The 19,917-nt window shown below is 45.6% G+C and overlaps 1 protein-coding gene across 2 annotated transcripts; it reads right to left on the bottom strand.

Annotated features, from left to right (window-relative positions):
• Positions 1-72: 72 nt before the first annotated feature.
• On the bottom strand, positions 73-19,806 carry ZFYVE21 (zinc finger FYVE-type containing 21). Of its 2 annotated transcripts, XM_083620370.1 has the most exons (8): positions 19,586-19,791; positions 17,253-17,303; positions 15,658-15,826; positions 14,485-14,560; positions 12,571-12,662; positions 7,022-7,075; positions 2,892-3,034; positions 73-801 (listed from the first exon to the last, which is right to left on the bottom strand). In XM_083620370.1, the coding sequence occupies exons 1-8, from the start codon at positions 19,715-19,717 to the stop codon at positions 766-768; spliced, it is 753 nt and encodes a 250-aa protein (XP_083476496.1). In that variant the 5' UTR covers positions 19,718-19,791; the 3' UTR covers positions 73-765. The 2 variants fall into 2 exon arrangements, with proteins under 2 accessions (XP_083476496.1, XP_083476497.1); XM_083620371.1 differs by lacking the exon at positions 7,022-7,075 and having other exon boundaries at positions 19,586-19,806.
• Between the last annotated feature and the right edge of the window lie 111 nt (positions 19,807-19,917).

The raw sequence follows: 19,917 nt of genomic DNA, 5'->3' as shown, positions 1-19,917 counted from the left end.
ACAGTAACCAGTTTGAGCCTGGCATGAAACCTTGTGCAATAGTCAACAGCAATACTACCACAGACAAGCTCATAGTGTTTAATCAGGCTTTATTAGCCAATGCTAGAATTACCACAAAAAGCATGAATATAAAACTTCAAAAATCAGTCTTGCTAGAAGCTTCATTCAAAAAGATTACACAGGACAAATTGTGGTATTTGGTAAATTGTATTTTACAAAAAAGAAAGTTTTTATCTCATGATACAAATCCCCCACAAGAAAGAGTAGCTTCTATAAAATGACATCTAAGGCAAATTTCCATAGATCATTTGGATATGAGGAGAAAAAGAACCTGAGATCTACACACCTGAAAAGCTATTATTCTCTGGAGCATCAAATAAAGTTTGTTTCCTTGTTTAAAAATGAATTACACTGTATACATAATTTGTACTACAAAAAAGTTGTGCTATATACTTAGCAGTAGTGCAGGTCACACTTCATTTTACATATTAAGTGCAGACAAGATTTAACAAAATATAAAGTCATAGATGCAAGGCTATATTTAAAGCATTAATAATCTGTTTACATATTGCACACTAAAGTGAATACTTATAGGTCAAATACTCACATTGTAATTGGCCAGTGCTCACATGATGAACCACGTCTGGGATAGGAAAGGGTGGGTGGGGGATCCCTATTACCAAATACTTATTACCGTGTTTCAACTAGCAAGTAGTAAGAAGCTTATTCTTAGAGCTGATCTTTTCCCTCAAGTTGGAGAAGCTGTTATTGGTCCCGAGATTCATAAAGAAGTTTTGCTGCCTGCAATGAAAGGGAAAAAAGGAGAAATGCTGATAGCAAAGCAGTACTACTCAGCTTTAACTAGATGCTCATGTCTTTCTGGAACATTCACACAGGCTGAATTGAGTATTTATCAATGCATTAGGAAATGCAAAGAACAAGAAATAAAGGTACCGTATTTTTCGCACGATTGGACGCACCGGACCATAGGACGCACCTAGTTTTCAGGGGGGAAATCAAGGAAAAAATATGATTTCCCCCCCCCCAGCTCTGGGAGCAGTGGACAGGCTGCACGCAGCCTGTGCGCTACTCCAAGACCTTCTCCCTGCTTTTGCGGGAGGTGGCGGAATTCCCCCACCTCCCGCAAAAGCCCACAGGAGCCCCGCGTGACTCCTGCGGGCTTTTCGACCAGGAGGGAGAAGGGACTGAAACGGCCCGTCAGTCCCTTCTCCCTCCTTGGGGAAAAGCCCCCAAGAACCGCTCGCTCTTTAAAGGCTGCGCGGCTCCTGCGGGCTTTTCTAGGAGGTGGGGGAATTCCTAGAAAAGCCAGCAAAGCCGCGGAGCTCCTTTAAAGAGCGCACGGCTTTTGCCTGCTTTTGCGGGAGGTGGGGGAATTCCCCCATCTCCCGCAAAAGCCCACAGGAGGGAGAAGGGACGGACTCGGCCAGTCAGTCCCTTCTCCCTCCTTGGGGAAAAGCCCCCAAGAGCTGTGCGCTCTTTAAAGGCTGCACGGCTCTTGCAGGCTTTTCTGCAAGGTGGGGGAATTCCCCCACCTCCTAGAAAAGCCAGCAGAAGCAACAGAGCCCCTTTAAAGAGCACGCGGCTTTTGCCTGCTTTTGCGGGAGGTGGGGGAATTCCCCCATCTCCCGCAAAAGCCCACAGGAGGGTTGGAGAGTAGCGGGAAGGCGTCGCACGCCTTCCCGCTGCCCCCCAATCTCTGGGGCTGGCGATGGGGGAAGCGCTGCTTTCCCCACCGCCAGCCTCCAACCCGGGTTGGAGAGTAGCGGGAAGGCATCGCTGCCTTCCCGCTGCCCCCCAATCTCTGGGGCTGGCGATGGGGGAAGCGCTACTTTCCCCACCGCCAGCCTCAAACCCGGGTTGGAGAGTAGCGGGAAGGCATCGCTGCCTTCCCGCTGCCCCCCAATCTCTGGGGCTGGCGATGGGGGAAGCGCTGCTTTCCCCACCGCCAGCCTCAAACCCGGGTTGGAGAGTAGCGGGAAGGCATCGCTGCCTTCCCGCTGCCCCCCAATCTCTGGGGCTGGCGATGGGGGAAGCGCTGCTTTCCCCACCGCCAGCCTCAAAGAGCAGACTCTCCTGGCTTCGGCGGAAGCAACGCAAAGCCTCCGGAGCGCAGGCTTCGGAGGCTTTGCCTTGCTATCGCTGAAGCCAGGGAGCCTGCATTCGCTCCATAGGACGCACACACATTTCCCCTTCATTTTTGGAGGGGAAAAAGTGCGTCCTATAGAGCGAAAAATACGGTATGTTATAACAGATTTCACAGTTGGGCAAAGGAACAATGAGCAGTTCTAGAATATTTCTCCTAAGAGAAATGGTTGGAAGTTGTTTCGCTATTACATTCCTTTTAACAAAAACGGACATACACCCTGCACCTTAAACACTCATTCACCTTTTGCTTTCAAGCACACGAATCAGTTTCCTACTGTTCTGTGTTGATTCCTCTACAGCTAACGCCATAGAGCAAGGGGTGGGGAATCTCTGATGGGCAGGACCACAGGTTTAATCCTGCAATAGCTACACACCCTGTTTCATGCAGGAAACAGGATTGTGCAGCCAAGGCAGCAGGGTCTAAATCTCCACTTACCAGCTGATGGGCAAAGGGTACAAGCCCTTTGTTCTTTGAAGCTGGAGTGATGTTAAAAGAAGGGTGGGAGGAGCTTCAGAGAAGTTTGGCAAACTGCTCTCTCAAATGTCTCCCCCCACAATTATTTTAACATTGCTCCAAGCAAGGGATTTTGACATCATGCAACATAATGCCGCCATGTGATTGTCAGGTTGATTGCCCTACTCCCTGGTATTTGGACCACATGGAGCCAAAAAAGTTCCCTGCTCATGACACAAAAGGACAATGATCCAGCAGTTCAACTAGTTACCTTATGCATGGCTGCTAGCCAAGTAGCCGATAGCTTTTTGTTGGAATTGAAGTCTTCACCAGACGTAAATCTAAACTGCCTCAGTTCCTCCAATCCTGGTACCTTGTACTGAAGGAGCATACCTGTAGCACGAGTATTGCCTCCTAAGGGAAAAAAGTAACCACTGAAAAGAAGGTTTAATCATTTTTCTAGTTCAAACAGAGTGGAGTGACTCCACTCTGCTGTAACGCAGGGGTGCTACAACCCATACAACTTTTGTCAAAAACCCTTGGTAAGGTAGCCAGGCTGAGTAGTGACATGGTCAAGACCACAAGCAGAAAAGCATGTGGCTGAGCAAGTATGCCAATCTCCTAGCTCTGAATTACACACAGTTATGTGGGCTCTTGTTAACATGCTTAATGCTGAACAGAGAGGAATTGTGTATTTCCAATACCCCGTGTACACACTATACAGAACATTAATTTTGGGAATGTATGTTTGGTGAGTCTATAAGAGTTTTGCACTAAACTGTGTTAGGCAAACCAACAGCCATCCTACCCCACAGCACCAACAGAAGTGCTGTATTTGCATACTAGGTGTCAGTATTCAGTGGAATGTTATTTGCCAAAGGTAACCAGATGGAAGAAGCGCTGACTCCTGCTATATTAGAAGGATTGGAGGTTTGTAAGCGTGGATGGAGATGGTCACAGAGTGAAACAGTCCCATCCATGGACCACTGAATGCTTTCCCCAAAATTTCTGGCTTCAGAGGATTGGGATTAAAACAATCAAACGAGACAGTTCAGAAATAAAATTCCAGATTCACACCATCTTTCGTCCTGCAGATTAGCAGACCTTCTGCAAATGGCACTAAAATGCAGAGCTGACGCTGTACATAACAGACTAGGCCTAGTCTGCTCTGTATTTTGTATTCCAAAGGCAGTGCTACTTGAAAAAAGGAATTGGGGTGTGTGTGTAAAGGCTCTGGATTATAAAACACTGGCATCACCACCCTGCTCCCACTCTGTCAATTCTGCAATAAGTATTATACAAGTTGATCAAATGTATTAATGTACATATTTGGAATCCTGAGGTCTGATTTGTTTGTTTGTTTGCAAGCCTGGGGCTTAAATGAGGATTCAGCTGAAGCTGGTGAATTCTTCCATCCACAGTACCAGAAGAATTTCCCCAAAGCAAAGGTCCTGTCCCAATGTAGGTATAGGGCAGAATAAAATAAAATAAATAATAATAATGATAATAATAATGTCATGCTTCTTTGAATTTTGCTTGGATTAATTTATTCAGTTTCCGGGGGGGGGGGGCGACATGCACAGTGCCGAGGCCTTGACTTGTTTAATGTTGTTGCAAAAGGCAGAGAGAGTTTGACCTGATTCAACAGCAAGCAAGCAAGCAAGCAAACTCAGCAGCAGGTTACATAAGTCACATTGAACCAGAAAAGACAAAAGAGAGGGATGGGAGCAGCGAGCAGGGAGCAGATGGTCTTGCCACTGCCTGATTAACTCAGCAATGAGCAATGATGTGGCATGGAAACTTTTCCCATTATGGAAAGTTATCAGTTGCTGTATTTTTCTGTGAAAAACTTTCATTTCCAAAAATGCTGTGTTTCATAACAAAAGTAGCAGCATCATACAACAGCAGTCAAGGACAAGTTTTTAAATTCTAATTAACTTTTTTTTTCAGATGGCTACACCGAAGAAATAGCTACACAGCCAATGCACAGCTTGATCATGCTAAGAGGAATATACCTTGCAACTTTTTCCACTTAAAATTTAAACTGATTAGTATCCAATGTTGCTCAAACCCATCAAAGCCTATTTAGGAGGAGATGGGAGAGAACTGCCAAAAACTGCCTCCCTCTACCATTCTGTTGATGGATTCCTTCCAGGAGCAGACAGCATACTCATAGTAAGCCAAGTGCATGCTACTGAATCATGATGTCTTTAAATATTTTAAGTATTCCAATAAAAATAAGTTCTTAAACAAAACTAAGTTTGAATCATTTTTAGTGTAATAGTGAAATAGTGCTTCAGGTTAAGAACTTTGCTTCAGGATGAGAACAGAAATCGTGCTCTGGCGGCGCGGTGGCAGCAGGAGGCCCCATTAGCTAAAGTGGTGCTTCAAGTTAAGAACAGTTTCAGGTTAAGAACGGACCTCCAGAACGAATTAAGTACTTAACCCGAGGCACCACTGTACAGCATATAAGATCATTGTAGTGGAGTTTTTAGTTCTCTTTACCACCCAAGTCAAATATGTTAAAACGGAATCCCCAATCAATTTAGGCACCAGGGGGGAAATGCAGGAACTCTTCCAGAAAGGCAGCGTGACTCATGAGAAAAACTAGGAGGGCAGACAGCTGGACCTGCAACACTCTCCAGAAATCCACTAGGTTTGGCTGAGCACAAACAGCAGCTTGTGCAACAGCAGTTTAGTTTCCATTTGGAGAAGACACACAATCGTCCATGGATCAGAGTTCACTGCTTACTGTGATTTCTGAATGACAGCCAGGAAGCTCTGCTGGTTTCAACGCTATTTTTCAAATAATATGAAGCTGTAGCATTTTAAAACTTATTTGACACTTCAAACTCATGCTGGTAGTGTTCTCGAAACTGCGGGGGGCAGTGGAAGACAGGAGTGCCTGGTATGCTCTGGTCCATGGGGTCACGAAGAGTCGGACACGACTAAATGACAACAAGGGTGGGTACACGCAACCAGCTTCTAAATACCCTTGCATACAAAACACACAACTATACTGTTTCACTGCATTAAAAGTGATGCCTCTTAAACCAGCCTTCTTCAACCTGGTGCCCTCCAGATTTTTCTGGACTCCAACTTCCATTAGCCTCACCCAGCATGGCCAATGGTCGGGGATGATGGAAGCTGTAGTCCAACATCTGGAAGGCACCATGTTGGGGAAGGCGGGCCTAGAATATCCACTCCATTTGCTACTTCTCACATGCGCGGTGGCAGCCATATGCAACAGGGCAGCCATAATGGAGGCTTAGCTAAGGAGCCCACCACATTGCTCTCCTCCCCCCCATCCAACAGAAGGCCATTGTTGAAACTATCTACAAGGCTTACAGTTACAATGCATGTGTCCTTTGCAGGACTGCTGACATTTATCCAGGCCTGGCATGTTGCGTGAAAGCGTTCCCCAGTATTCCTGCTTCTTTCCATCTCACTTGTAATTAAAGGACCCCTGACCATTAGGTCGAGTTGTGGCCAACTCTGGGTTTACGGCGCTCATCTCGCTTTACTGGCCGAGGGAGCCAGCGTACAGCTTCCAGGTCATGTGGCCAGAATGACTAAGCCGTTTCTGGCAAACCAGAGCAGCGCACGGAAACGCCGTTTACCTTCCCGCCGGAGCGGTACCTATTTATCCACTTGTACTCTGACGTGCTTTCGAACTGCTAGGTTGGCAGGAGCAGGGACCGAGCAATGGGAGCTCACCCCGTTGCGGGGATTCGAACCGCCGACCTTCTGATCGGCAAGTCCTAGGCTCAGTGGTTTAACCCACAGCACCACCCGCTGTAATTAGAGTTGTAATTACACAACTCTAAAACCTCCTTTCAGAGAGGTGTCATGGCCCCTTTAAAAAACAACAACAGGAAAAACAAATCTCTCCAATGGACATGAATAAGCAGGTACACACGCAGCACTGGAAGAAAACCCTGCAAAAGGCACCTATTCCTAGTCATCTGGGAGGTCCAATGTGTACTGATATACACAGTACAGCCTCTGTGGTCCATTCCAGTGAGATTACAGAGGCAGTACCCTCTGTTTGTACCCTATTCCATCATGTTCAAGTCATGGCTGTTCCCACTCCTCCTCTACCTTTCATTTCTTTGATGGAATATCTCTCAGTCCAAACCTGGCTGTCAAAGGAGGAGGAGAATATGAACAGGTTGGCTGATAGCTGAGCCAGATAGGTGTTTTTTTTAATAACAGGTTCAAGCTGGATATAAAAAGGGGACTTAACCTTCTCCAGAACATCAGACAATAGATGGATTTTAAATTGAGCACTAATCCCCCACCCTACCCAAGTACATTTGCCCTAAAGCCTGCAGCAGAAAACATGCATTGAACGGGAGCTACAAAAAGCATGCTTAGAAGAAACTGAGCTCCAGTGCTGACCTTCCATAATGTGTTCATTTTCCAAGAGGCTGGTGTAAGTATGAATGTCTTTTTCTACATCAAGGAGGCAGGCAAGCAATGAAGAGAAAGATCAATCAAGAAAAATGAGTAAGAAAGTGTTCAGTTTTAAAAAGATTTCATACACAGCCAAAGTATTAAAGGATTTGATTGCAGTTGGATTAAAGCATTTGGAAGAAACATACAGGCTAGAGGTGTGCATAAATACAATCAATGTTACTGAAAGAAATACTGCTTGAATCACTAGTCCTAAATCTTACTATACTTTTGCTCCTTTGTCCCACACCTCCTGTTCCTTTTTCTGTGACTAAAACTACAAGAATGTAAAAGTTCAGCCAGGTCCCAAATGAATTTGACATGCCTCTGGACTAGCGACGTTTTTCAGAGTTTGCCCTAACACAGCCATCTCATCACACACATCTAATAGATGGAGACAGTGATGAGCAGCCTATTGTTTAGAGCAGCTGCAGACAACCTGTTTAGAGCAGTATTCCCCAAGGAGTAATCTGCTGGGGGCATATTGGCAGGGAATTGGGCAATAGCCAAAAGTGAGCAGGTCCAACCCTCTTTCTCTTTCTCCCTGCCTCTTCCTTCATGCTAAGCAGGCTATACCATCTCCAATTTAAAGCTTATCAGAAAGCATTCATTTTTGTTACTAATGTTTAGTCACTACATTAGCCCAAGACCCACCAAAACAGAAATATTTCATGAATAGCAGCACCATGAAATTTATGACCCACATATTTTTCATTAACATTGTCAGCACTGCTTTTTAGCAAGTTACCCAGTTGCTATTGGCAACTGGAAGCAGTTTCTAGGCATCCAAATGGTGACTCAGAGTTCCAAATTTGCAGCATATTCTTTTTAAAAACACACTGGGCATGCTCAGTGCATTGTTTACTGAATAATCTTAAACCAGAAATTTCACAACAAATTGCCTGCTTTGCATTTTGCAAAGCACTCCACTGTTTGTATCTCTTTTTAAAAAACACAGAGGAAGACCTAATAAAGTAAGATTTAAAATCATCAGACTGTCTGTGCTTTGTGAAATGTGGACTTGCATTTTTCTTCGTCTGGGGCCAAATAATGGGAAGCTTTGAAATGAATCCTAATTGGGTGTTTGAATTTACTGAAGAAACTGCCATTGATTAAAATAAGCTCTTTTTATGTGGAGCTTCTATGAGAGCTATGTAATGGTGCTTTTATATATTTGGCAAATAAAAACAAGGCGGCTTTACTAATGCTAAGAAATTTTCTATACCGTCACATGGTGGGGGGGGGGGGGGGGGGAGAGAGAGAAGGTTATGATGTTCACTTCCAAGACCCTGCACAGTCCTGTAAACAGCTGTCAGTTTTGGCAAAAAAGTGGTTATGTCATGTCTTTGGACAGTAAGAATCCAAGAATCAGATTCAGCAATGAAACAAAATGATACAACTGTGGCTGCATTTTTTAAATATGCTCTGCTCTTGTTTTTCATTAAGCAATTGCAAGGAAAAGAGATGATTCTAAAATTCATGTATGCATAAACAGACAGGGTACTAAAACATTTATAGGACAATAACTTTAGTGAACTTATCTAGCGTGACAAATATCAGATCCTACACCTGGCAAACAATGCATGCATTTTAATATGCTCATTACTCACAAATGGGAAAACCCAAAAGCTAACAGTTGAATATATCTTGATGTGTAGGCAACTCACAAAGGTTGAAGAAAAAATCATCAGCTCCAATCCTTCAGCATCTGTTGGCATTATATTAATCTGCAGTCATGAGGGCTAGAAACTTTTTTCCAGATAACATGGAAACTAAGTTGCTAGCAGCCTGTCACAGACTGCAAAAAAATGCCCTATACAGTCATACATTAGGTTACAGCTGCTTCAGGTTGCGTTTTTTTGGGTTGCGGACCACCGAAACCTGGAAGTACCGGAACGGGTTACTTCCGGGTTTTGGCGGTCACGTATGCACAGAAGCGCTAAATCGTGCTTTGTGCATGTGCAGAAGTGCCAAATCGCAATCCGCACGTGCGCAGACGTGGGTTGCGAATGTTGCGGGTTGCGAATGTGCATCCCGCACGGATCACGTTCGCAACCAGAGCATCCACTGTAGTCAACATGCTCTCTGTGATGCTATAACTGCCTGCCACTGTGTTAACCATTGCCAGTCAGTTATACCTCATACTTTTTGCAGTAGGTGCTTCAGGATTATGATCTCCATTTACAACCTCCTCACAACACAGAGGTAAGTGCCTTCTGAAAAGAAGCAGGCAGTTCTTCTCCAGGCAGTGAAGCATCTAGAACTGGTGTGATGGCTCTAATTGCTTCAGGAACAAGAAAGTTGTTTCCTGTTCAGCTTATATGGGGGGAAAGGTGAGTTAAAGGTTTTTTGGAATTTACATTTCATATAGAGGACTGGGGAAAGTCCCAGAAGGTACAAAAAGCGAGGGAATGGAACTCAAAAGCAAGGGAGTTAAAGGAAAGTCGAGAACTAGGCAAGCGAAGGACCCATTTAGAAGGTTAAAAATAGAAATAGGCTATAGCAATAATGAGCTATGCAGAAACTTACCGTATTTTTCGCACGATTGGACGCACCGGACCATAGGACGCACCCAGTTTTCAGGGGGGGAAATCAAGGAAAAAATATGATCCCCCCCCCCCGCAGCTCTGGGAGCAGTGGACAGGCTGCATGCAGCCTGTGCGCTACTCCAAGACCTTCTCCCTGCTTTTGCGGGAGGTGGCGGAATTCCCCCACCTCCCGCAAAAGCCCACAGGAGCCCCGCGTGACTCCTGCGGGCTTTTCGACCAGGAGGGAGAAGGGACTGACTCGGCCAGTCAGTCCCTTCTCCCTCCTTGGGGAAAAGCCCCCAAGAGCTGCGCGCTCTTTAAAGGCTGCGCAGCTCTTGCAGGCTTTTCTGGAGGTGGGGGAATTCCCCCACCTCGCAGAAAAGCCTGCAAGAGCCGCGCAGCCTTTTAAGAGCGCACGGCTTTTGCCTGCTTTTGCGGGAGGTGGGGGAATTCCCCCATCTCCCGCAAAAGCCCGCAGGAGGGAGAAGGGACTGACTCGGCCAGTCAGTCCCTTCTCCCTCCTTGGGGAAAAGCCCCCAAGAGCTGCGCGCTCTTTAAAGGCTGCGCAGCTCTTGCAGGCTTTTCTGGAGGTGGGGGAATTCCCCCACCTCGCAGAAAAGCCTGCAAGAGCCGCACAGCCTTTAAAGAGTGCACGGCTTTTGCCTGCTTTTGCGGGAGGTGGGGGAATTCCCCCATCTCCCGCAAAAGCCCGCAGGAGGGAGAAGGGACTGACTCGGCCAGTCAGTCCCTTCTCCCTCCTTGGGGAAAAGCCCCCAAGAGCTGTGTGCTCTTTAAAGGCTGCGTGGCTCCTGCGGGCTTTTCTAGGAGGTGGGGGAATTCCCCCACCTCCTAGAAAAGCCAGCAGAAGCCACGGAGCCCCTTTAAAGAGCGCGCGGCTTTTGCCTGCTTTTGCGGGAGGTGGGGGAATTCCCCCATCTCCCGCAAAAGCCCACAGGAGGGTTGGAGAGTAGCGGGAAGGCGTCGCGCGCCTTCCTGCTGCCCCCCAATCTCTGGGGCTGGCGATGGGGGAAGCGCTGCTTTCCCCACCGCCAGCCTCGAAGCTGGGTTGGAGAGTAGCGGGAAGGCGTCGCGCGCCTTCCTGCTGCCCCCCAATCTCTGGGGCAGGCGATGGGGGAAGCGCTGCTTTCCCCACCGCCCGCCTCCAACCCGGGTTGGAGAGTAGCGGGAAGGCGTCGCGCCTTCCTGCTGCCCCCCAATCTCTGGGGCTGGCGATGGGGGAAGCGCTGCTTTCCCCACCGCCAGCCTCGAAGCTGGGTTGGTGAGTAGCGGGAAGGCGTCGCGCGCCTTCCTGCTGCCCCCCAATCTCTGGGGCAGGCGATGGGGGAAGCGCTGCTTTCCCCACCGCCAGCCTCCAACCCGGGTTGGAGAGTAGCGGGAAGGCGTCGCGCGCCTTCCTGCTGCCCCCCAATCTCTGGGGCTGGCGATGGGGGAAGCGCTGCTTTCCCCACCGCCAGCCTCCAACCCGGGTTGGAGAGTAGCGGGAAGGCGTCGCGTGCCTTCCTGCTGCCCCCCAATCTCTGGGGCGGGCGATGGGGGAAGCGCTGCTTTCCCCACCGCCAGCCTCGAAGCTGGGTTGGAGAGTAGCGGGAAGGCGTCGCGCGCCTTCCTGCTGCCCCCCAATCTCTGGGGCAGGCGATGGGGGAAGCGCTGCTTTCCCCACCGCCAGCCTCCAACCCGGGTTGGAGAGTAGCGGGAAGGCGTCGCGCGCCTTCCTGCTGCCCCCCAATCTCTGGGGCTGGCGATGGGGGAAGCGCTGCTTTCCCCACCGCCAGCCTCAATGAGCAGACTCTCCTGGCTGCAGTGGAAGCAACGCGAAGCCTCCGGAGCGCAGGCTTCTGAGGCTTCGCGTTGCTATCACTGAAGCCAGGGAGCCTGCATTCGCTCCATAGGACGCACACACATTTCCCCTTCATTTTTGGAGGGGAAAAAGTGCGTCCTATAGAGCGAAAAATACGGTAACTAAAGTCTATTGAGGGTAGAGAAAATGTGGAATTCTAGGAAGGTTTGTAAAAGGTTTGTAAAAGGAAGGATGGCAAAAAGGAAGTGGGACTAAGTAGGCAGTAGCTTGAAAAGTAAAGGGAGGGAAAAAAAGGGTAATGGCGACATCTAGCCAATGAGAAAGGACCTCTCTCCATATGGACCTACCAGTTCCCTGCAATCATCGTCTAAGGCCCTTCTTTGTGTGCCTCCCCCATGAGAGGTCAGGAGGGTGGCAACACAAAAACACGACTTTTCCGTACTAGCTCCCCATTTGAGGAACGCTTCCCCCAGGGAGGTTTGGCTGGCACCTTCATAATACCCCTTTAGGTGCCAGTGAAAACACTCCTCTTCATCCAGGCCTTTTAAATATGTTTGTGGGAGGGGGTGTGAGGAGATGAGGGTTTATTGGTTTGTGGTTTTGTTGTTCTTGTTCTTGTTTTTATCTTGTATTTTTATGTTGTGAACCACCCTGAGATCTGTGGATAACGGGCAGTATACAAATTTAATAAATAAAAATAAATTAAGAAAAGAGAAAGTACGACTGAGACATGTACTATTAACAAGAACAAAGAAACGGAGGGAGCCAACAGTAAGCAGGGCTACTAGGTCTGGAATACAGACCTGGATAGGGGGATTCTGCTACTTGTAGCTTCTACTGTCAATGGAGCATTATGACCTGGCAACCCTAAGACCACAAAGGAAGTTAAAAAGCAGTGAACTATAGGGATCGACCCAAAATTCATATATTGATCTGGAATAAATAGCCAACTGTTTTTTGTCTGCACTTAAGTTAAGCCTGAATTCTACTGAATTGGACATCGGTAAAAGGACTGAGTTCCGAATGTACAAAAAGCACTGGGCTAGGCTTCCTGAATCAAGGTAACAGAGCAACATCCCTGCCTTCAGGGTAGGCCAAAACAATACCAGCTGCTGGTTAAACATCAGTTAATTCTGTACAAGATTTACCTCCAGGAGTAAATCCCTCAGTAAGTATCTGGACTGTGGAAATCTGTGCAATTTCAATTTCATAATGGCTCTCTCCATCCAGAAATAGGTATCTACACACAAAAGAGGAGAACACCACCATATGTCAATCTGCAGGGCTCACAATACATACCAGTCACACTGGTAAGAAGCACATGTTCTACTAATATAGATCCCTTGATTTTTAGATAGGCAAAGTATGGCAAAGATCATTAGATTTAGGTACAACTGTTACTTAGGTGGTTATCCTGCACTACTTCAGTCTGCAAGTAGGGGGCTCATGACTGAATGCTCCTTCATTTAAAAACTGCCTTGACACAAACACCCCCAAATATAGGAACTAGATGTCACTAGATGTTCTAGTTTAGTAAACCAGCATGCCAGCAGAAGACTATGTGCAGGAAATTTGTTTATATATAGAAGAGCAGTGAATTCTGCTGTCCTTTCCACCAGATTCCTTCCATCTCATATCCAGGTCCCTCTTGAAATGGTAGATAGTGCAGGAGGTGATTCTTCACATTCTATGAATTTAGGCTATTGAGGCAGAGAATTCTGCAGAGTAATTCTCAGAGTTCTACTGCATTCATGGTGCCCAAACAAGACATGTCTTGGAGGGCCATTGTGAAATTCCTAAACCTACTATAAAAAATTCAGGCTGGAGTCCCTCTTTATCATCAAGGATTACCATCAGACCCTACCCTGGTTGTGTGGGTAGGGTAGCTGTCTAAAGTTAGTTTGCTGATTGCACTATTACCTTGTCTCTGATTGGCAATTCAAGAAGCAAAGGACAGGCAAATTGCTGATTTGGTTTTACATGGATATTTGCATTGCTCTGTGTTCCTCCTGCATTTTTCTGTTCGTCTTTGACCTACCAGAGCAACTTCTGGCCTGGAGTCTGCATACTGCAAGGCAATCTACTTCCTCAACACTGCAATCCTATGGGTGATAGATGGCAGTATCTACCCATCTGGTAGATTGTCCTCCAGTAGAAATTACTTTCAGGTAAGGCCAACAACAGTGGGACTGTCCATGAGCTATAAAATTTTGGTTAATGGTCATTTCTGAAATGTTTGCTCCTCTAGTTCATGCATAAGAGTAAAAATAGTGAACGATCCATAATCCATTAAAGCAGTGGTTCCCAACTGGCGGTTCATATAACCCACCCAGGGGATCCATAGAACCATTTGAGTAACAAAAAATACCATAGAGTTATCAAAATTTTCAAAAGTAGGGGGTCCATGGCTTGGCTTTTGCAAACAGGGGGCCCACAGTACTTAGGTAACTGGGAACCACTGCATTAGAGTATTACGATATGGTACTGCACCCAGCATCTACAGCAAGAATGATGCATGGGAGCCACCAGAAAGATGCAACCAAATACACAAAAAGAAAGAATGGATGCTGTAGATATGTGAAACTGCTTAGATTTTTGTAATGAAAAGAGCTTGTAGATATCAATTAATCAGGTTGAATTACCAGATGGAGTTTCCCTCCCACCTCACTCCAAGGTTACTTTTGTACATTCAAAACTTTACACCGAAACTTATGTATCAGTGCCATACTGGTTCAAAATCAGTTTTTACTGATGCTTTCGGTTATGTGGTGCATTACTTTGAAAACAATATAAATGCCTACATTAGTTGCCCAGAAACAGCTGTTATTTGGATGGATTTAGAGATCACAGATTTACTGCTACTCAATATCAAATCAAACTGAAGTGTGCTGCAAGTTTCAACAGCCCAAACTACAGGTTGTTATAACAGCTGGAACAGAGACTGGCAAAATCAATTCTTGGGCAGCAATAAGGATCTAGAATTGCAGCTTATGCAACAGCACTATGAAGAATAAGACTAACTGCTGAGCAAGTCCTAGTAGCCAATGAAGCACACTTCTTACCTCTGGTTGTTGGAAAGTCGACAAACCATCATCTCTGACTTTTCTGATGTCCCTGGAGTTACAAAGAATGTAGCACCTAGATATCCAGGAAACGGGGAGTGGAAAAAGGAAAATATGCACTTAATATGCCTAGAATTTATAATTAAGGTAATGACTTGAAAGATCTGGCTCTAAACCTGCCTTAATACAGGTAGCTATGAATTAATGGTTTATTAAATATTCTCAGATCTACTTTAAGTGAAAAAGCAGCGACAGCATGTTCTATCACGATTAATCAAATATAATAATATATGATATGAAGTCATTTAGGAGTTTAAGCTACCATTCAGAAGAACTAGGACGTTTCTGACTACATTATGCTTAGGAAAATATACCTTATTTTTGCACTGAAAAGAGTGACTTGCAGGTTACTATTCCAGTGTAAATTGATAAGAAGAAATCCCTTGTTCTCTTTATGCAGAATGCTCTGTAGCTTTTAATCTAAATATTCTGAAAGAGCTGAAACAAAACTGCACAAATTGAAATGAAAGTTTTCTACATTGGATAGAGGTCTATTTTGCATGTTTACAATTTGGGCAAGAATTGTGTCTATTAGATACTGAAATGTGAATGATGTACAAAGGGACACTATTACATAAGAATCATCCTTTAAACTCACATGCAGAACATGCCATCCTTATTCACTGTGCTTGTTGCTGACTTTGTATATCGTAACAGTATGGTTTCCTGAATGTCAAATTAAGCTGAACACACAGAATAGGCATTAAAAAGTGTCAAAGAACATTTCTAAGAAAAATAATCTTGACAGAGCAACATGGCCATTTGCTACTATAAAAGGACTGAGATTTGCCATTTTCATGATCTGACACTGCAGACAGATTCCCAAACTGAGAGAATGCATTTTTATCTAGCACCATTTTTAAAAAAAGTTGCCTTCTTTCTGATATTATAACCATTTATTTTTAAAAGCAGATGATTATTAATTGCCCAAAACAGACCTTTAAATACTGCCTCTTAGATAGTTAAGTACAAATTCTATAGAATCAAACAGCAAATCACACTGTCGTTTATCATGCTAGATTTAATACAGAACTCCAAAGTCAACTCTAATTTCCCATGCCCAGCAAAAAAAGCAAAAATCTGGCCTATGGGCAGCCCATGCTTAGTACTTACCATTCATAAGCACTTTGAGCTGCTTGTCATAGAACTCTGCTTCTTTTTGAGAAATGAGAGCACATTCGGCGCACTGGCGCACGGGATCAACAAAGCACATACGAGGAAGAGGCACTTTCTTGCTGCAGCATTTGTCACAAAAGCACTTTCCGCATCTCCTGCAGTGGTGCTGGGGGGAGGGCAAGGAGAAACAAAGGAAAAACTGTATCAGCAAAGTCGGAGCTTTGTGTTAAAACTGATGGCTCTAGCATATGACTGAAACGCAATGAGAGATAAACATAGTATGCAGTGTTTGGGGGATGGAGGGGATAGCCTTGAGATGCCTAGTTAAAGAGTGCCAGAATGATTGTCAAAATGAAAACTATGGAAAAGTGTATTTTGATCTAGGTGAACCAGGAAGCGCTGCCTTTTCAGATTTATAATGCACAACAATAATTGCTTCCCCTCTTCTACTAACGCTCAAGTCTACTTCTTTGAAATTGTAGTTATCAAAAACATTAAAATGTTCTCCCTTTTCCTTGTTCTGATAAAGCATGCAACATTCAACATGCTTGAAGTGTCAACACTGTGAAATTCATGTTTAAGCACTCAACTTCACTGCAGGGGAAGAGCAGAAACCTGCAAACTATTGTCAAAATGTAATATGCTACAGTGTGTTCCCTATCTTAGTCTCTGAACATCCTATATAGCACTCTAAGTGAGTGGTCACTGGTTCCCAGGATGACTTAAAGTGAATAATTATGTATTGCAAGTCTGAAAAAAAGCTGAATATGGATTAAATATGTGTCAAAGTCACCCAAGATTTTAAAAATAGCAAAAGATGGCAGCCTTGTGGCAATATTTACTAGTTAATGTGTAGTAAGGTAAAGGCCACGTTTGTGTGTCATGCTAAGCCATAGTTTAATAAGACATCAAGACATTGCAATGTACCTCTGGCTCATGCTTCTCCCCCCCTTTCCATACACAGCTGAGAGGTGGCATTCATAATTTTCTGTTTTGTTTGTTTGTTGTAGTCAACAACTTTCCTCAGGAGACCCATTGTAATAAATGGACCCTAGTTAGTCAGTGGCTGCATTCTGAGTAGATGTTAGTTGAATACAACCCTTTGTCTCAACTCACAGTGGCTAACAGTCATTATGGTTTAACTGAAACAAACTATAGTGCTGACCACAGTTTGTCTAGAGGTTAAGGAGAAGTGGGATGATTCCAAACTTCTCCTGGTCGTGAAAGAGGATGTTTTTTCTGGGAGTGGGAAAAGTGAACAAGTCCAAAGCTCACTGCAGCTCATTCAAGTTTTCCTAAACTATGGCAACTGACAATTGCTGTGAGTGAAATACGCACATAGGAAGGAGCTTCAATACAATTCATATTGCAGCAACTCAAGGTGGACAAATCATTACATAAAACTAAAGAGGGGCTTTTATCACTAGCTATTATAAGTAAAGTGCTCAGGGGAAAACTTTTCCTTTCCCCCCAAAAGCAGCCCAGCTGTCACATTCATATGCCTAATTCTGGATCATGGCCAGTGACCATGCCAATTTTGCCTCAGAACAAGATTTCGTATTTTGGTGTATTTTTTGCGTTTATCTTCTTACCTTTCTGGTTATGAAGTCAAACTTTGCATTGCACTGCATGCATCTGGGACACTAGAAGATAGTAATGGAAAATATGGGAAGACTTGTGCCCAAAACTAAAGGAATGCATTTAGTACTTCATCAACATATTTATATGCATTTACTTCTATTGTGTCCTAGTCTCGTCTGTAGAAAAACACACACAAGTTAGAACTGGAATTACTGAAAGGTATTTAAAGAATAACCTCATCTGCCCATTACTTTTCAAGTAGATTTCATAGTACAACTAGGAAGGGGGCCCCAGGACCCTCCATATATTGTCGAACTACAACTCCCATCATCCCTGACAACTGGCCATGCTGGCTAGGGCTGATGGGACTTAGGAGTCCAACAACATCTTAAGGCTCATGTTCCCCACCCCTTCTTTAGAGCTGTATATACAGAATAGTCCATATGGTAGATTCAACTACACAAAGCAGACAAACCACAACAGGGAATATGTAAACCATCATGAAGTTTACCTGTGACTTCTCTTTCTAAGAGACTCCTCAATGGATACTGTTATTATCGATAAAAGATACTGAGAAACTGTGATTACCAATAAATATATTTCACACATCCTTTTGTCTCATATAAACATGAAGTTCCTGGGGAACCTGAATCCTTTGTAAGCAAGATAAAAGCCAATCTTTCTGCTAACCAGGTGCAAAGGGTCTCAAGGCTCAAAAAGCCATTTAAGCTCATGCACACCTGACATTGTTATTGAACGTGGAACAGCATTCTCTCATATTCAGCCATGTCTCATCTCACCTCAATACCCTCCTCTGAGGCCTGCATTTGACCTAACTCCCTCTTTATTATCTCTGTTGGGTATTCCCTCTTTGACTGCTTTACACATACCCAACCTTCCTGTTGCTCTGTCTCTTGATCCCCCCATGCCTTGCAGTTCCCTGATGCAACAGCTGCCTCAGAAGACTTGTCTGGTCTTCCACCACTTCTACCTACTTCTGAGACTCCACAGCTTCTACCTTTAGTCTTCCTCAGGCCTTGACTTGCTCATGAGTCAATAAATTATGACCACTCCTACCTTATTGTTGAAAAATGGTTTAAGCTCCACTCATCCCTCATCTTGATTTACAGCAACTGTTTTCTCTCTGACCTTCCGTTAAGACATCTCCTCCAGCTTCCCACCTCTCTCAGGAACTCCACAACCAAAATAACCCGCTACTTAGCTTCTCCTTTAGATTCCTGTGCTGGCTTCTCATCAGCTCCCACACCCAGCACAAACTGCAGCTGATCCTTAACTCGGAGCGTGTAATTTCAGAGTTGGTGCTTGGTGAGGAAGCAGCCAAATCCAGACACATTAGCAGAATGAGGTGGCCGAAAAGAACAGGTCAGGTTACCACCAGAATAGAGTTCAGATTACAGGTGGGATATACAGCTTCCGAATGCTCTTCCCCATCTGCCGCACTAACACACATAACAAAAATCCTCCCTGCAAACAAAAAAAGCTAGCATGTCAATTTCAAGCGGAGGAATGAGGAACTGATGACCCTCCAGACATTGCTGGATGCCCAACTCCACCCATCCCTGCCTGGGGTTCATGGGAGCTGGAGTCCAGCAAACCTCCCAAGGGACTCCTTGCCACTCCTTTCGGTGCCTCCTAAAAACATTCTTGTCCAGACAAGCCTGCCCAGATGCTTCGAAAGCCGAGGTCAAAATCTTTCCTATGCTTTTAAGCATGGAATTTTTCTAGATCTATATCGAGAGAGAGAGAAATTTCATGCTGAAAAGGGCTCCCAGATGCAGCACGAAAGGGCTCCCGGCTGCAGAACACACCTTGTCGCAAGGCGCTGGCTTTCTACTTGCAGGGAAGCTACCGTGATCATATTTCATAATTGGAAGGGACCGTAGAGGTGAGCTTGTTCAACCCCTCAGGAACGCTATTGTGATGTTCTGTATTATGTCTTGATTATTATTATTATTATTATTATTATTATTATTATTATGCCTCGTAAATTATGTTCTTAATGCTGTGCACCGCCCTGGGGTTTCTGGATACAAAGGGCGGTATATAAACCGAACAAATAAACGATATATATAAAGCGAGGACATTCCGCGAAGGCCCAACCGGGGGGCTGTCAGGGCAGGGTCCTCCTCCTCCAGCCGAGGCGGGGAAAGAGAGACCCTGAGGCGGTCGAGGGAGAGCCAAGCCCAGTTTAGGGATGGTGATTTTTTTGGGGGGTGGAGGTGTCTCCCCTTCCCCCGAGGTTCCTCAGGCGGGATTTCTGAGGGGAATCGCTATGGGGAGCGGCTGGAGCCTCGCCTTCCCCGCCCTGCGCTGCCTCCGTTACCTCCTTATCGGGCACCCACGGCGGCTCCTCCAGCCCGAAGGGGCTCCCCGCCGAGCGGCTCTCGGGCACCATCCGGAGCCCGCTGGGAGAGCGGACCAGCTTCTTGGCGTCGAGGGCCTCCCGGCCCGACATCTTTCGCCTCACAGCCGCCGCTCGGCGACTCGCCCGAAGCCACCAGCTCGTGGCAAGGCCGCCCCCGCCAATCAGCGCTGCTTGGGCAGAAGACGGGCGTCCAAGCCGCCCAATGAAACTCTTTCAAAAAGCCCTTGTCCTTTCCGCCCCGCCCACCAACCTCGGTCTGTTGTTTTTCCCCGCCGCGGGGAGGCGCTGAG

This window comes from Podarcis filfolensis (assembly GCF_964270895.1).
Source record: "Podarcis filfolensis genome assembly, chromosome: 1".
NCBI classification, from domain to species: Eukaryota; Metazoa; Chordata; class Lepidosauria; order Squamata; family Lacertidae; genus Podarcis; species Podarcis filfolensis.
This window is presented reverse-complemented; position numbering and strand designations above follow the sequence as displayed.